The sequence below is a fragment of the Cardiocondyla obscurior genome, linkage group LG02, assembly GCF_019399895.1.
Source record: "Cardiocondyla obscurior isolate alpha-2009 linkage group LG02, Cobs3.1, whole genome shotgun sequence".
NCBI classification, from domain to species: domain Eukaryota; kingdom Metazoa; phylum Arthropoda; class Insecta; order Hymenoptera; family Formicidae; genus Cardiocondyla; species Cardiocondyla obscurior.
The window spans coordinates 13,113,710-13,131,177 of record NC_091865.1 but is presented as its reverse complement, the minus strand read 5'-3'; the positions used below and the strand labels follow the sequence as shown (position 1 = coordinate 13,131,177).

At 35.7% G+C, this 17,468-nt stretch overlaps 2 protein-coding genes across 4 annotated transcripts in view; one reads left to right on the top strand and one right to left on the bottom strand.

Annotated features, from left to right (window-relative positions):
• The window catches only part of Crb (cell polarity complex component crumbs), a 27,585-nt gene extending 12,201 nt beyond the window's left edge, over positions 1 to 15,384 (top strand). For 2 of the 3 annotated variants that reach the window (XM_070674660.1, XM_070674659.1), the window contains exons 4-21: positions 3,035 to 3,408; positions 3,481 to 3,661; positions 4,164 to 4,328; positions 5,279 to 5,606; positions 5,786 to 6,246; positions 6,450 to 6,691; positions 6,861 to 7,086; positions 7,155 to 7,618; positions 7,687 to 7,958; positions 8,144 to 8,546; positions 8,855 to 9,331; positions 9,512 to 10,264; positions 10,348 to 11,167; positions 11,238 to 11,610; positions 11,913 to 12,228; positions 12,523 to 12,849; positions 13,040 to 13,135; positions 13,208 to 15,384. In XM_070674660.1, coding sequence (XP_070530761.1) covers positions 3,035 to 3,408; positions 3,481 to 3,661; positions 4,164 to 4,328; positions 5,279 to 5,606; positions 5,786 to 6,246; positions 6,450 to 6,691; positions 6,861 to 7,086; positions 7,155 to 7,618; positions 7,687 to 7,958; positions 8,144 to 8,546; positions 8,855 to 9,331; positions 9,512 to 10,264; positions 10,348 to 11,167; positions 11,238 to 11,610; positions 11,913 to 12,228; positions 12,523 to 12,849; positions 13,040 to 13,135; positions 13,208 to 13,435 — 6,506 coding nt within the window. In that variant the 3' untranslated portion in view covers positions 13,436 to 15,384. The remainder of the gene's footprint in view (positions 1 to 3,034; positions 3,409 to 3,480; positions 3,662 to 4,163; positions 4,329 to 5,278; positions 5,607 to 5,785; positions 6,247 to 6,449; positions 6,692 to 6,860; positions 7,087 to 7,154; positions 7,619 to 7,686; positions 7,959 to 8,143; positions 8,547 to 8,854; positions 9,332 to 9,511; positions 10,265 to 10,347; positions 11,168 to 11,237; positions 11,611 to 11,912; positions 12,229 to 12,522; positions 12,850 to 13,039; positions 13,136 to 13,207) is intronic. The other variant, XM_070674661.1, reaches the window with a different exon arrangement.
• Positions 15,385 to 17,468, bottom strand: Endog (Endonuclease G). Its single transcript, XM_070674663.1, has 5 exons — positions 17,097 to 17,468; positions 16,637 to 16,830; positions 16,263 to 16,499; positions 15,998 to 16,178; positions 15,385 to 15,734 (listed from the first exon to the last, which is right to left on the bottom strand). The coding sequence occupies exons 1-5, from the start codon at positions 17,355 to 17,357 to the stop codon at positions 15,636 to 15,638; spliced, it is 972 nt and encodes a 323-aa protein (XP_070530764.1). The 5' UTR covers positions 17,358 to 17,468; the 3' UTR covers positions 15,385 to 15,635.

Below are 17,468 nucleotides of genomic sequence, written 5' to 3'. Positions count from 1 at the left end.
ACGCGTAACTGTCCAGATTGAACTGACAGTTTCAAGTTTGTTTGTTTTTTTTTTTTTTTTTTTTTTAATTTATTTTCCGGATAACGACGATGAAGAGACCGATGGCAAATTAACCGACAATTCAACGACATTAGCCGACTAACGGATTAATGATTTTATTTTCGTCCTAGGCGTATTTCTTTTCTGATAATTTTTAAAATGCGCGACACACTTTCCCAGACGATTGCGGCCGCAGATGTCCCGTAAGGATGCGTATCCTTACGCATGATTTATGCAGGTTGTTATGCTTTCTAACGGCAATTTGCCAAATTGTTCCGAGTGGGTTGCATTAGTCCACGATTCGTTATGAACGCGATATGTCAAACTGAGATTTGCGTTTTCGGTTTCCCGTGGCGATTCCCGTCCCGCGACGAAAGGCCGTTACGTTATTTCCATGGCTTTCTACCGTTTAGACCAGATCGTCGATCGCATTAAACGAAAATAGGGTAACAAGACTAACGGATTAATCATTCCATTTCTAACTGCCAAGCGCGTGATTACGCGGTTCATGCTTGGTGATTTGGTTTAGCCGAGCAATCGTGCACAGGAAAATTGACAATTATCAACTCCCTGTTCTTTTTTTTTTTTTTTTTCTTTTCCTCTCAAAGCAGTAAGGTCACGTTTATTAAGTTAGAATCTGTGAATTAAAAAATTTGTTTGAGCAATTAAAAAAATTTTTGGAAATTTTCTGAAATTGAATAATCATTGATCTTTCAAGATTTTTTTTATGCGGCAGATCTTAAATCCAATGAATTGACTCACAGAGTCACGATATCAATTCTTCACATCTTTTATTCATCTTTATGAATTTTAAACTTTGTTTCCCATGAATCCAACAGATTTTCTATGGAAATCGCGAAACTGTAATTTCACGGACTTGTGTGATTATCCGCAATCCCTACGCGGCGGATGCGTCATCGTTTGTCCCGTGCAGGAAGATCGACTTCCGGTGATTCCGTCATCGAAACAACTCCGATGACTTCCATTTATGTTTACACTTAATCAACAACACGTTTTATGCATTTCGTATGCGAAACACGCAGACACGTGAGTTTCTCGGACAAGTCGCGTGCCTGTGTAATGTAGAAAAAACTCGTCCGAAACGTGATCGGTAATTAATATTCGCTAAAATCCTCCTATCTTAAAAAGTTGGGGCGTTACGCGTGCATTAGCTCTTAATTGTTATTAGCTGTTTATTGTAATTTTTTAAAATATTATCTTAATTACTTATTAGTTAATCACTCACATTGCTTGACTTTTGTAAGGTCGTGATAACGAGTCCTCGTTGGTCTTCAATTTCAATTTTCCACAATATCTCAGAATCTGCGACCACCGACGGAATGCACTAGGCTTTCAGCAAGTAGGATCGATGGTAGCCGATAAATAATGCATGGACTCCCATTCGCACACGGCGTTGTAAGGTTGTACTCGCGAAATGACGGCTGTTCCCCTCGTAGAAAAAGAGATCAGAGACGCGACATAGTGAAAATCTCTTCGCGCTTTCTTTCGCGAGAATAAAAATGTATATCCGCGTAATCCCGGTAGTGGAGATTCAAGGGTCGACGGCATCTCACATTTATGAGACCGGATACCCTCGGAATCTAAATTCCGTGTGTGCACGAAGAGGTTCATGAAATTGCACTACATGAAATTCCACGTAATTTACTGAATTTTTTGTGGATTTAGCATGTCAAAGGTATATAATACTATCTTTCATATCGAGAGTTTGCAGAGTGTACATAATTAATTTTTTTTTTTTTTTTTGTGCCAAGGAAAATGTCTAAGTAAGAAAGTGTATGATTTATAGGAATGTAGATGCCCCGCAATCAATGACACCACGTAGACCAAGGTTCCGTATGTAAATTACACACGTGAATGAATGCGAGCGAGTCCTTTCTCACGCGTAAGCTCATGACAAAATCACGGTTCATCCTTGGAGATAATGGCATGTAGAGAGAGGCGTGTTATGTAACACGACGTGTATGCTCGCAGTGATAAATCGCGCTTTTCTCATGGGCAATCTCGCTTGCGAGTCCGTTCCGGAGAATGAGTGCCTTGAATGAGTGACTTTATCAAACGGTACAAATATTAAGAATTAAATGTACTTTATACGTATTTAACATATTTATAAAGAACTAAAAAGTACACTTTACAGAATTTAAATTAATTAGACGTGTATTTAACAAATTTTTTTTTAAATCCATACAGAAGTTAGAGACGTAACATTTTATTTTCTTCTTAATATTATTAAAACGCTAGCTAAAAGGATAATCAATGTTTCATAAAGCTTGTTCATCGATTATATGGTTTGCCGTATACGTGACGAAAGATTAAACACTCTCGTTGATAATGTATGTGTCAGCACCTATCTTGTAACATATTGCGGCCGTGACCAATAATAAAAATTAGAGTGAACTCATAAGATAGTCTCTATCTTTCCTTTTTTACTTTTTTCTGCTCTTTACTTTTTTAATTTGCTTCACCTGTTCAGACTGTAAAGATAACTGAGATTACGAGCAAACCGCTATACAAAGAATTCGGCCTTATAGAATATCGTGAGAAAACCAAGTATGTTAAATAGAAACGAAAAATCAAATTGTACAGAATAACAGTTTTTTTTTTTTTTTTTTTTTTTAACTGTTGAGTAAATCTCACTTCAACTTCTTTGTTTTTAATTTGTTAATTAATATAATTTATATTTACAATATAAGAGGTTTGATTTTTACTCATGTTCGTGAATTTGATAAATAATAATATTAAATGGACTTAAATCCGTAGAAGAATTTTTTTACTATGGGAAAAGGCAAAAAATTTTCTTCTGTACTTATAATATTCGTTTCCGCTACGATTACGATAAGTAGAATCGATGAACCGTATGACTAATGATCCGTAAAATTTGCAAGATCTGCGAAAACTATAACGTTAAAAACGAACATCATTGCTCTGATCTAAAGACCTTTCACGTCAGACTTCCTAACGGTTTTCTATGTTGCAGTTCTGGCCACTTTGCTGTTGGCCATCACTCAGGGAGCGCCCCAGAATTCCAGACATCAAAACTATGAGGAGCATCCTCGCGAGGCCTACTTCAACGGTTCGGCGTTCCTGAAATTGAGCTCCTTTGTATCGGTGCATCGTCATAGTGGCCTCAGCTTCCGTACGTGCGATCCCGGTCAACTATTTCTACAAAAGTACGATGACAATTCAATTAGCCTTGAGGTGACACCCGAAGGACTGCTCTTCGTGGCTGTAGTCGATCAGCAAAGATATCGAGCTAGATTAAATGCCAGACTACTCAATAACGCCTGGCACAGCGTCAACCTACTTTTTAGACTTGGAAATCTCACCCTAAATGCCGCAGGGCACACTCAGGTAAGGTCTGATTAAATATAAAGAAAAACATTTTTAAAAAAAGCATAAATAAATCAGATCCACTTTCTTTAGATGGTTGCGAATGCAACTTATAATTCTGCCATTCTGACGCTTCCCGACTATGATGTAAACAGTTCGCTCATAATCGGCGAAAAGTTCAAAGGTTGCATTTTGCAAGGGCCCGGGATTCTTTTCAATAACAGCGTCAATAATGGAGCCGTATTCGGTCCCTGCCCATTGGATACCAAAGCATGTAAGAATTTGTAACATTTTTATTACAATAACTGTTTTTTTTTTTTTTATCTTCGTAGAATTTTTTTGCACCAGTAAGCGTTAAGTAATCACACTTGAGTAGGCTAGATCGATAGCGTAGTTACTGTACGAGTAACTAGAACACTTTTAGGCCAAAGTTATTAGGTAAGTGATCGAGTGATAACGTTGCAACGGTAGATCGATACTTATAGTCGTCGCAAATAAATTATTAAGCAAGCTCTAAGCAAGTTTTCGATATCAGTAAGCTAGATCGCAATCAAGTTTAACATAAAAAATCTCGAGCTCAACACAATTTGAAGGAATAGGAATAAAAAATTTTTGGAAAACATTTTTTGAAACTACATTACAACAGGAAGGAAGGAAGGAAGAAATGGACGAAAGAGAAGAGAAACTTTTTAAAAGTAGCGTCGCACGTGTTATTTTCTTGGCAGTGAAGTGCAACACCTTGCATGTGAGTTTTGTGAAAAAAAGATTTTTTTTAGGTGGAACGAGGGGTGGCACAGGAACATCTGCTGCCACGGTCCCCGCTGTCGATTTCTGCCACCATGAGCCATGCATGATGCATGGTAAATGCGTGTCGCGGCAAGATCGCTACGAGTGCCACTGTTACGCCCGATACTCCGGCAACAACTGCCAGATTGACAATGGTAGATCTAGTCAATATCTTGAATATGCGGGGTTTACGGCACGTATGTGGAACGAGCGGATTCATACTCGACGCGCGCGTTAAACGGCTATGTTACGTCACGTAATTACGCCGAGACGAAAAGATATTGTCTTGCCATGGATTTCCTTCCAGTTTCACAGAAATATTTTATGGAAAGATCACAAAATAGAATTAAGATATAAAGACAAGTGTTTTATATAACTTTTGTATCGTGAAATAATGTATCTGCGAGCAATAAAAAAAGTAAATTAAATTTTGCGGAATAATTAAAAAAAAATATTTTTACAATATTAATGTATATGATATTTACATATCTTTTCGTATAAGAAATTAAAATTTGATATAATTCTATCGCTGCGATAAATTGGGTATGGAATCAGCTAGTTCTCGCATATTGTAAATGTAGATCTATTATGCTTTGAAACCATCTATAGCAATTTATAGAAACGCTTTTTTGCTTACATTGAGATTTGCTTCGAAATCATGCTTACTCAATTACTTTAGATAACTATCGCCCTATTATTTTTTTTCTTTTTTTTTAACGACACTGTTTTTTAAGAAAATTGCCTTAAAGTTAAGCAAAGTGAGTTATTTTGCGAAAAATTATGTATTTAAACGTACAAATATTTTCGCATGAAAAAGATAAACGTCGAAGATTTGCATTCCTGAAACTTAAACTAAATTTAGAAGACACTTAATATTTATCTCTAACAATTTTATGTTTTTTTTCTTTATCTACAGTGTTTCATAAATTCATAATTTTTAAAGATTTACAATTATATTTATTGGTGTAACAAATTAATAAAAATACAAACGAGATTTTTAATTTCTGTATGCAATTAATCATTATCATTGCGATTAATATCTCATTTTTGTTATGTCAAATTTACTTTTTTAAGAAAACATCTTTTATAAATCAAATCTTCTTAGGTTCACCGTGTCAAAGCGCACCTTGTCGCAACGGTGGCACCTGCAACGAAGATGTGCGTGGTGACTTCAATTGCACTTGCAAGCCTGGATTTACCGGCAGTTTCTGCGAATCTCAACTAGGAGTACGATTGTGCGAACAGAATCCGTGCAGAAACGACGGCGTTTGTCTGGCGTTAACAGATAGCGAGTACAAATGTCAGTGCCAGGCTGGTTGGACTGGAAAAAATTGCGAAACTAATATTAATGAATGCGCTTCGAATCCATGCAAGAATGGTGGCATCTGCATCGACGGGATCAATAACTATACTTGCAGATGTGACAGAACCGGGTAAATCTCCTTAAAAGAATCTAATATTTAAAATGCATTTTACTTTATTAATTCTTTTTTTGTGGATTTAATATTTCTTGGCACAAAATTTTGAAATTATTTACAAAAATGGTTTATTATTTCGCATATTCTGCATATACTTAAACGAATTTTTTATGTTTTCCATTTCTTCTCTTCAGTTATGAGGGCATCAATTGCGACGTAGACATTGACGAATGTCAAGCAAATCCGTGCCTGAACAACGGCGTATGCTACGATTATTACGGCGCCTATATCTGCCACTGTCCAACAGGCTTCGAGGGTCAGAATTGCGAGCTTAATTTGAATGAGTGCTTATCCGGACCCTGCGCCAACGGTGGTGAATGTGTCGATGATGTGGGCACTTACCACTGCGAGTGCCTCCCAGGATTCATGGGTCGCCATTGCGAGCTGAGGGGTCTCTGCGAAAACGCGGCCTGTCCGCCTAACAGCATTTGTATGGAGGACGCTCATGGACCTCAATGCGTCTGCAATCCCGGTTTCATGGGTAATCCGCCTAATTGCACTGTCAACTACTGCGCCAGTAACCCTTGCGCCAACGGTGGCACTTGCACCAGCGGTAGAGATGGTTTCAACTGCACCTGCCCATCTGAATGGAGAGGTAAGACTTAATTATAATTAAAACTAAAAATATTCGTTTTCCTGACGTTACAAAATTACTTTTTTTATATAAATAAAATTTACTTATTCGATATATACGTCTTTAACTTATAAATCTTCTTATTTTTAATTATTTCTTTATTATTTCTTTATTATTTTGTTATTTAGAATTTTTTTGTGAAAAAAAAAACTATACACTTGCAGGAAAAAACTGTCAGATTGACGTAGACGAGTGCCTGTCACAGCCATGTCAAAATGGTGGTACCTGCATCGACCGCGTTAATGGATACACCTGTAACTGTACTAGAGACTTCGTAGGTGATAACTGTGAACGGGAATACGATGCATGCGTAATAAATCCATGTCAAAACAATGGCACCTGCACGCTATTACCAAGATCAAAAAGAGAATTCGTTTGCGAATGTCCACATGGATTTGAGGGCAAGGTATCGTATTTATATTACAGTAATATAAATATTATATAAAAAAATTAAGATGCATTAAAAAAGAAATCTTTCTTTTTGTTTATATAATATGTGCGAATTTTTTATTACATAAGAGATATGTTGATATTAAAATGCAAATTTTATTAAATTTAATATGATGTAATTCAAGGTGTGCGACGTCAATATCGACGATTGCATTAACGTAGTATGCCCGGATGACAAAGTTTGCGTTGACGGCATTGCCGGTTACGAATGCAAATGCCGCGAGGGCTACAGGGATCCAAATTGCACGTTGATTGTAGATCACTGTGCAACAAAACCATGTAGCAACAACAGCACATGCATCGATCTCGGCGAACGTGGCTTCGAATGCAAGTGTGTGGAAGGCTTTGAAGGTAAATATTGTTAAATTTAAGGCGATAAAATAATTTGCCAAATTATTAAGAATTTTAATATATCCCAGGTCAATATTGCGAACGTGATATCAACGAATGTGATTTGCACGATAATTTCCCGTGTAATTACGGGATTTGCATCAATACTGAGGGTAGTTATAACTGTTTCTGTCGGCCGGGCTTTTCCGGTGATCATTGTGACATTAACATTGACGAGTGCTTGTGCGGTCCATGCAAAAATAACGCTATATGCCAGGATGGCATTAACATGTTTCAATGTATATGTCAACCCGGATACACTGGCAAGACCTGTGAGATAGATGTGAACGAATGCGAAAGCAACCCGTGTTACAATGGAGCGCAATGCATAAATGGTATAGCATCGTATACATGCGTGTGTGCTGCGGGTTTTCTTGGTGCTAATTGCGAGATCAATATTGATGAATGCAAATCGTCACCTTGCATGAATCAAGGAAAATGTATCGATGGGGTGAATGATTACACTTGCGACTGCAGCGATACTGGTTTCGAGGTAGGAGTTTATATTACATTTGTTATAACTATAATTTATAATTATATTTTAATTAATTTATTTTTTAGGGTCCACATTGCGAAAATAATATCGATGAATGTCAGGCACAACCATGTGTACATGGTGGAGTATGTCTAGACGATATCAAGAATTACAAATGCCAATGCTACGCCGGTTACACGGGTAAAGACTGCGAAGTGGACGTGAACGAGTGCGAGAGTTCACCCTGTCAGTATAATGGCACTTGCCTCGAGCGATCAAACAAAGCCCTTTACAAGAGCGAGGCTCTGAACTTACCTGCGATCTTTACCCAAGAATTCAGTTACGTCAATGCTAGCGGGTGAGATTTAAAATTAATATTAAATTTCTAGTTTTTTTACTTTTTAAAAAATTTAAATATCGTTTTCGTAATTTTTTTTTTTTAAGTTTAAGCAGATTTTATTGTAATTTAAAATGTTATTCAGAAATTTTACATAAAATACTTGATAGTAAAAATTAAAAAGTTTTTTTTTTTTAATACGATAGGTATGAGTGTCTCTGCGTGCAAGGAGTCACCGGTAAAAATTGCGAAGTAAATATCAACGAATGTGACAGCAATCCTTGTGGTCCAGGAACCTGTATGGATCGTATTGGCGGCTATACCTGTGAATGTGACGAGGGTTATGAAGGAGATCACTGTCAACACGAGATTGATGAGTGCAAGAGATACAATCCCTGCGAGCATGGTGTATGCACTGATGCAAAAGCCGATTATTTTTGCACTTGTGAACCAGAGTACGGTGGTAAAAATTGTTCAGTAAAACTGATGGGCTGTCAGAGTAATGCTTGTCAGAACGGTGGTACTTGCTGGCCTTACTTAGTTGATGAAACCATCCATAAATTCAACTGCACCTGTCCCAACGGCTATCACGGCGAAGTCTGCGATTATGTAAGTATTTATATTAAAAATAAAAAAATTTTTAATTTTTAAAAGCACTATTTTGTCAAGAATATTATTTTCTCTCAAATTAAGTCAAAATGTCTGTATAATTCACTTTTAATTTGCAAATTTTAATAATTAATAAAATTTTTATTTAATTTATAAATTTCTTAAGTATTTTTTAATCACGCTTAATTATGCTTTATCGCACTCGTAATTCTTTGCGAAGCGCTTATGGCAGAAGAAGGTTTGTAAAAGTGCTCCGCTTAAATAAACAATTTAATACGCGTATTAAAAGTACTATTATAATTCCACAGGTAACGACAATGTCTCTAAGCGGCAGTTCGTACGTCCTGGTGAATACCACGCGCGACGAAGGTTACGATATTCAGTTTCGCTTCAGAACTACCTTGCCAAATGGTCTTCTAGCCATTGGTAGGGGTGTGACCATTTACATTCTTCAGCTGGTTAACGGTAAACTTAATATACACTCAAGTATATTGAACAAATGGGACGGAGTCTTTGTTGGTAGTGGACTCAACAATTCCAAGTGGCAGAAGGCCTTTGTAGCAATCAACGCGACTCATCTTGTTCTCTCTGCAAACGAAGAACAGACTATCTATCCCATCAGTCCGAACGAAGGCTCTAATTCATCAAATCACACGTCCTTTCCTACAACTTTTGTGGGTGGAAGTCATATCAGTTCCTTCAGCTTTTTAAGAAGATTGTCCCGATTACCTTCGTTTACTTTCTTCGTCGGCTGTATGGAAGACGTCGTTATCAACGGCGAATGGGTATGTTAAATTATTTCTAATGATGGTTTCTTTTTATTTGTTTTTATTATTTTAATTTATTATTAAAATTATTAAAAAGTTAATATTATTTTATTATTTTAATGTTCGTCAAATTTCTGAATTTGATTACGGAAATGTGATTATTTCTATAAGATTTCACGTTTCAAAAATTGATTTTAGGTTTACTCCGGTACCACGTCCAAAACTGTATACATGGAGGATGTAGAACCGGGCTGTCCTCGCGAGGCTCAATGTGCACCAAATCCTTGTAAAAATAGCGGTCACTGCACTGATCGCTGGCGTGACTTCTATTGCAAATGTGAACGTCCTTATCTCGGCCACACATGTCAGTACAATATGACAGCTGCCACTTTCGGCTACGAAAATATCACGGACGGTTACGTGACCGTAAGAGTCAGCGATGCTGTCAGACGTACTGTTAGCTCAGTCGTCGATATCTCCATGTTCATTCGAACACGAGAAAACTACGGTGATATTTTCTATTTGGGCACAGAACCAGATTCTCAAATCGATCAAAAACCTCAAGAAAAAACTTACATAGCGGCACAATTGGAGGGCGGGGAACTGCTTGTTAGAATCCAATTTAACGGTACAGAGGCTTATACCGTCGGCGGCGTGAAGCTTAACGATGGAAACAATCATTTAATTCAAGTAACGAGAAACATAACTCTCATTCAAGTGAAGATCAACGGCACTGAATACTTCCGTAAAACTATCAGTGCCACGGGAGAACTTAACGTCACCGTACTGTATCTAGGAGGATTACCTCAAACGTCGCGATACATTCGTCAAGTAGACAGCAGGCAGATGGAAGTGCAGCAAGTGCCACAAATTAATTTTAAAGGCATTATTCAAGACGTACAAATCTCAAATGGCACGAGAACGATGGTCGTGGAATTTTTCCCGCTAAAGGTGATTGCAGATTCTTTTTGATACTGTATAAAAATACTTTTATTCAACATTTGTAAGTAACTTTTATTTTTTTTTTTTTTCAGGCACAAGATATTCCTGCACTTGTTCAATTTGGTAATGTCTCTTTCGAATCTGACAAAGTTTTCGAAGGCGTAGTATCGGATAACGTGTGCGTGAGTAGCCCATGCAATCACAACGGCACATGTCACATAACGTGGAATGACTTTTGGTGTCAATGTCCACGCGGCTATACCGGCAAAACCTGTCAGGAGATGGAATTCTGCCAGTTGCAAGACTGTCCGACCGGTTCACGCTGTCAGAATCTTGACGACGGTTACGAGTGCATCGCTAATGCGACCTTCGACGGCATTTCCACTGCCTTCACATATACATATGATCGTGTTTCGGATGCTGCTAATGATCTGCCACTCGACACCATTGAAATCACCTATCGCTCTAATACTGGTGGCACGTTGTTACACATGGCGCTCCATATGGGTGACCAACATTTCACCGTGTCCGTCTTTAGGGATACCGTCACTGTTGCTTGGCGGCTCGATTTAGAGAATCAAGGAACTGTCTCCTTTGGCAAGGGCCAACCTGATGGAAACTGGACTTCGTTACTCATCAGGCTAAATAACAATTCTTTGGAATGTGGTTACGCTAATCCTACCGAAGAACAATCTCACATGAGCCCTAACTTTAGCTTCCAATTATGGTACGATTTACTGGTGACGGGAACGGTTACTCTCGGCGGGCTTTCCTCTAACGCTCTGACCGATAGACACGCTTATCTTACTGTTACTTCCAAACACGAAAGAAGAAATGGAATCGAGGGAAACAGCGTGGATTATAATGACCACAGATTAACAACTGCTATGCCTTCACATAATATGATATCCGGTGCGTATATATTGTAATAATATTTTAATTAAATGTTATTTTTTATAAATATAACCTATTTTCTTTGTAGGAGAACCGTTTAAGGGTTGTCTCGGCGAAGTGCGCATTGGCAGTATGTTGCTGCACTACTTTACATACGAGGAAGTTTATCAGAACGCAAATTTTACTCCGTTAGAATATCTAGAGTTACAGGGTAACGATAACGCCACTCATCGTGACAGTATCGGTTGCCAATTATGTTTCGACATGGACTGCAAAAACGATGGTTATTGTTTCGATAAGGCTAACAGCTATGTATGCGAGTGTCCTGCGGGGTATGCCGAAGATGACTGTTCTTATAATATTGATGAGTGCGTTGACAATAAATGCCAGAACGCTGCAATTTGCGAAGACGGCATCGCCAATTATACTTGTAAATGCAAATCCGGTTGGCAAGGATGGCTGTAAGTATTTTTTTTTTTTTAATTACTATTTTATATATAAAAAATAATTAATATTTTTTATTATTATTACAATTTTGTTATATTATTGATACTTTTTTACAATTAACTTTTTGCAAATTACCTAAAGTAAAGCCATACAATTCAATGTAACTAAATAATTTTTATTGAATTGCCATATCAGAAATATTACACATACGTCATACAAATTCCTCAACAGATAAATTCCGTAAAACTATGTTCTCTAATGATTAAGGTGAGATTATAACACTCTCTTATCAAGTTTCGTCCTTATCTGATTACAGTTGTGATAGCGACATCAACGAGTGCGTAACGCTGAGTCCCTGTAAACACGATGGCGTATGTGTGAATCTGCCAGGGTCTTTCAGATGCGAATGTCCCGATCAATTTACCGGCGAACTGTGTGAAAGCATTCGGCTGATTACCTGCGAGAACGAACCGTGTAAGAACGGAGCGACTTGCGTGGATGTGCCGAATTCAGAGACGAAAGATAACTACACTTGCAATTGCATGCCCGGTTACGACGGTCCAACTTGTGACACACCCTACTGCATTCGCAAGAAGTGCCAAAACGGGGGTAGATGTGACTTCTTATATCAGGTACATAATCTTTTCTACTTACTACCTTTGCATTGTACTATTTTAAAACTTTAAGTTTAAAAACGTTCCAAGTTATCATTACATAATCAAATTTTCAAATGCTTAATTAAAATTTTTGAAGAATTGTAAGTTATAAAAATTAAAAATAATTGAGCTTCTTAAGTTTATTTGTTTTCAATTTTAAGATTTTTTTAATTTCTCAATTTTTAAAACTTTAAACTTAAATTTTGAAAGTATCAAAAACTTTTAAATTGTTTAATTTTAATTGTTAATTATTATTATTATGTAAAATAGAACCAGATAGAACCAAAATGCACTTGTCCTCTCGGCTACTCTGGCATGTACTGCGAAATTAATATCGATGACTGCGCGCCGGATTCCGAAGGCAATGTACCATGCAAGAACGACGGCAAGTGCTACGACGGAGTGAACAAGTTCATGTGCGACTGTCAGGGTACTGGATACACTGGAGACGATTGTTCCATCGACGTAGATGAGTGTCAAGATTTAGAGATCGATTGCGGACACGGTAAATGTGAAAATCTCCCAGGCATTTATCAGTGCAACTGTGACGACGGTTATTGCGGCTACAATTGCAACATGGAAAATCCCTGTCAGGAGGTAAGTTCTTAAACTTCTTAAACGTCGGAAAAATTAAAACATAAAAGAGCACATTTGATAAGGGATATGAAATAGAACATATTGGAATATAATAAATAGTAAACCGTAATAAATTTGTATGTACAAAGGTTAAAATCGATCAATTCTCAAGAAATTAGAAAAATAAAAAATAAAATGTTTTAATTTATAGGGCTTTTGTCATAATGGTGGCACGTGCGAATGTGGCGACAAAGGCGAATACATATGTCGATGTACTTCTGATTACACGGGTCGAAATTGTACAGAGGTAAGATAATATTAAAAAAAAAAAAAAAAAAACATTTAGATTATATACGCTAATTACGAAATTATTTTTTAGCCGGAAAAATATTTAGGCAGTCAAGCCCTTAACATAATGGTAATCGTAGGCCCGATTGTGGGCTTTCTCCTACTGATTGCTACCATATCCCTTATAGCGCTCTTCATGATGGCACGGAAAAAGCGTGCGACGCGTGGTACGTACAGTCCGAGTGCTCAAGAATTTAGCAATCCAAGAGTAGAAATGGATAATGTAATGAAACCTCCACCAGAGGAGAGATTGATTTAATTCTACGGCAATCGGAAGAACGTAATTAGGTAACACAAGTAAGTTTCGATATGTGGAAATTGTTTTTAAAAATAATAATTTCCACTTTATATTAACAAAAAATAAGATTAAAATAGTATAATTTTTACTCATAAAATTGAATTTATAATCACAATCTATTTAATTATAAATTTCTTTGGTCGCAATTGCATTTGGCTTCAAATTTCTTTTTCTTTTTACAAATGTATATCTTTTCATATATCGAAGATTATTTGCGTAGCCTTCTCTTCCGAAAATGTGATTATTGATTGCGAAGATTTTCGACTGAAAGCAAACGATCGTTTGACGAACAGCCAAGTCGATGACGTGAAATGATTACTGATCACGTCTTCTAGTCCTCGCTGTTTTGTTGTTATAAAAAAAACGAATTAGAAGAAGGGAGTTTAATTTAAAATTAAATTTGAGATCTTTTGAAGATCAAAGATTAGAAAATTTCAATAAAATTCATTAAAATTCATTAAATTCGTTGCTTATGAGAAAATCTAATAGGGATTATACATTTGTGCAACGACACATCTTTCTACAATACTTTCGAAAGAGGATAATTATTAGAGTGAATTTGAAAATTAGATATTTTTATTTTCACAAATTTAAGCTTTCGAGCTTTCCTAAGCAATAAATGGAGTGTTCCGGAGTAGAAATATGTTAAATTATTTAAAAATAATATATATTTAATGAATATATTTTCTAAATAATTTGAATTTCAAAAATAAGAATTGTAATTCCTTTAGTTGAATTCGAGGGACCAAATAAATGTTAGAAGATTCAAGAATTCGAGACTTTAGAATTTCAATGATTTAAAGCTTCAACGAGCTCTAAAAGATAAGAATCTAGAATTTAATAATTCTAAATTTAAGTAAGTATTTTAAGAAAAGATAAAAGAAAAAAAAAATTTTATCATCAAATAATGCTCGAATAAAAATAAAATTTTATTGAGTAAGATTTAAGAAGATGATTTATATCTGTCTTTCTTTGTCTCTGGGGCACTCTATAAATAATATATGCGAAAAAGAAATCACGTAGATTATAATAAAGTGTACTTAAAGCTCTCAGAAGTGTCCTTAAGACGTTAAGCAATACTCGAAGGAGGTGAATCAGAGCAAACAAACCCGTCCATTTTAGTGCCTAATACTCTACTTAAAGAGATATTATTTATAAGCCGTGATGCATGAACTATTGATGGACGAGAAGAATGAAAAGACAAGTATGATGATATTCCATAAAAACGTACGACTTAAATAAATGCGCGATCTCGGGAATAATGCATAATAATTGTCAAACAGCGACACATAATTCTGACTTGCTGTAAAAAGAAAAAACGTCGATACTGCCGAGCATTTCTGATATCAGCGTAAAAACTCTGAACGCGCACGGAAAAACTCGCATTATTGCACGCCTGTTAATTTTGTACATAGATATAGATTGTAAGTAAAAAAAATATTAACAACTTTATCATATTTAGAATTTTATATGACTATTAGATTTAACGGTAACAAACGTATTAATTGATACGTACTTATATTACCACGACCAAAGTAGCGACGAGGCGATATCTTACGTTATAAGATTTTACTCTGTAAAAATCATCTTGCGATTTTATAAGTGTTTGATTTTTCACTAATGAAGCATTTGTGTTCAAGACTGAGTTCCCAGCGTCATCAAAATAAAAAAAAATTAAAAAATGAAGGAAAATCTAGTACATGTGCAAATTACATGGTGTATTTTTGCTCATTTCGAAATAACATCGTGTAAAATTATTTATACATATTAATATATAATTACATTTAAATCTCCTCAACATATAAAACGAAAGAATAAATACAATATGTTGTAGTTACAACAATAGGTAACTAACTCTAAGCGGACGACTAAATGTACAAAATCAATAAACGCATGTATACACAAACGAATTAATTAACGTACGAACAAATAAAAATCTGCATTTTTATTCGATAACATACAGAGCGGCTAAAATAACAACATATGTATGAATAATATAAAACACCATGGTTGATAAAACTTCTAAAAATTATGTACAATGAGATAACAAATAATCGACTAGATTTAAATATATAGTTGACAGTATGTCAGCAATTAAAACTTTTTATAATCTAAAAAATTAAAAATTAATTTTAAATAATTGAATGGATTGAGCAATCGTCTAGCCTGTGTTCTTGCCATTCACTTTGCTTAATTTATTACGCGATATTTGGTCAAAAAATAAAAGCCCGGCGGCCCGTTCGATGCTGTCTGGTGGCACCTGTTGAAAAATAAATTAAATTTTTAATATATATATTTATTATATCGTGTTTATAAATAAGTATGAATAAATTTCTCAATTTTTACATTCATAATTTTTTAAATTAATAAGTAAATGTATTGACAATTTCATTACGTTGTATGGCGTAATACTTTTAGATTAAATTATACATATTTTTAATTTTTACGTATAAAGAATATGTTTTTCAGAATTATTTTTTCAATCTTTTACATTTTACAATATTGAAGAAGGCAAAACAATACCCTGAAATTAGTAAGTGGTGCATTATCGTCAATCGGCGTATTCGGCATTACAAAAGCTTCCATTTCAAGCTTGCCGTCATAAGTTTCACCAACAATCACTTTGTAAAAATGTGTGGGTACTGCCACATGATTTACACCTATCACTTCATAACGTACGTATTTTTTTCCGTCTGCTTCTCTTCTATAAATAGATGTATAGTGATATAAAAAATAGACAAGATTCAAAAAGTAAAACTAGAAATTATTACACAACAAGTTAACTTACTTAGGAAGATACAGTGGCCCTGTGCACACATAAACATCCTTGTAAACATTTGTTAATTTTCGGACATGTTTTTCTAATCTGTTCCAAGAATCTCGATTGAAGCCCTTTCCAACCTGTGGTGCCATGTTTGTAAGAAAAAAAGTTTGCTCCATATGTTTTTGTTCCACTCTGTGATTCCCAGCTGCTGCCAAATGCCCACGGTCATAACCACTTCCCTTATAATCTGTATTTTCTGATCTATTAAATTGTCATAATTAGAACTTAATCTAGACAGAGATTTGGCTGTTCCATTAAATTCAATTAGTATAGTTTTTCTTACAAATTTCTTGGGAATAATCTGAAAATTATGGAGTAAAAAATTTATATTTTGTTACCTGAAAAACGGGTGTATACTCTCATCAGGTTTAAAATCACATTTCGATCGATCCACTTCCTTATTGTACTGCAATCTTTCTTTGGTTAAATGCTCGAACACCCAGTGAGCGACTTTGTTTCGCCTATCGTAAGAGAGCACAAAATCCTCATAGGACCTGACATTATCCAATCCAGGAAAACCAAATTTCATAATCTGCCGCAATATTATTAATATCCAATACGAACTTTAGAACTAATGCATTTTTTTGATAATTTTTTTAATACTTCGTAAAAAAAAAAAAAATTATTTTGTTTAATTATTTGATCTTTTATTAATCATTGCATACTAATCAACTTGTAAAGCATAAAATTATAGATTATAGAAGAAGAACGGCACGACAAATTATGCAAATGTATCTTTTTTATTTATTTCTGAAAATCTGAATTAATCAACCATTCAATTTTCAACACTGTTCTCACCTGTGACACTCTTGTGGCAGTCGAAGACATTTTGGAGCCCATATCGCGATTACTTTCGGCAGGTGTCAAAGGGGTGGCCGCCGAAACCGTGCCAAACAGAGGTAAACCCGGCATATTCCGAATTCTTGCTCTTGACAACACGCTCGTTTCGTTGTCTTCCAAACATCGCCTCTGTTCAGAGAATTTACCCAAATACCAGCCTCCTAGACCGACGCTGGTCAGAGTAGCCAGATTAAGCGCAACTTGTCTTATCCCCTTCATTGTATATTTTTTCCGTTAATCGTGGCTTTGTTGTAATTACGAGAACGAGAAGTCACTTGCGATCACTTGCGACGAGTTTGAAAAGGGTTAGGAAACTCACGTTTCATGGCA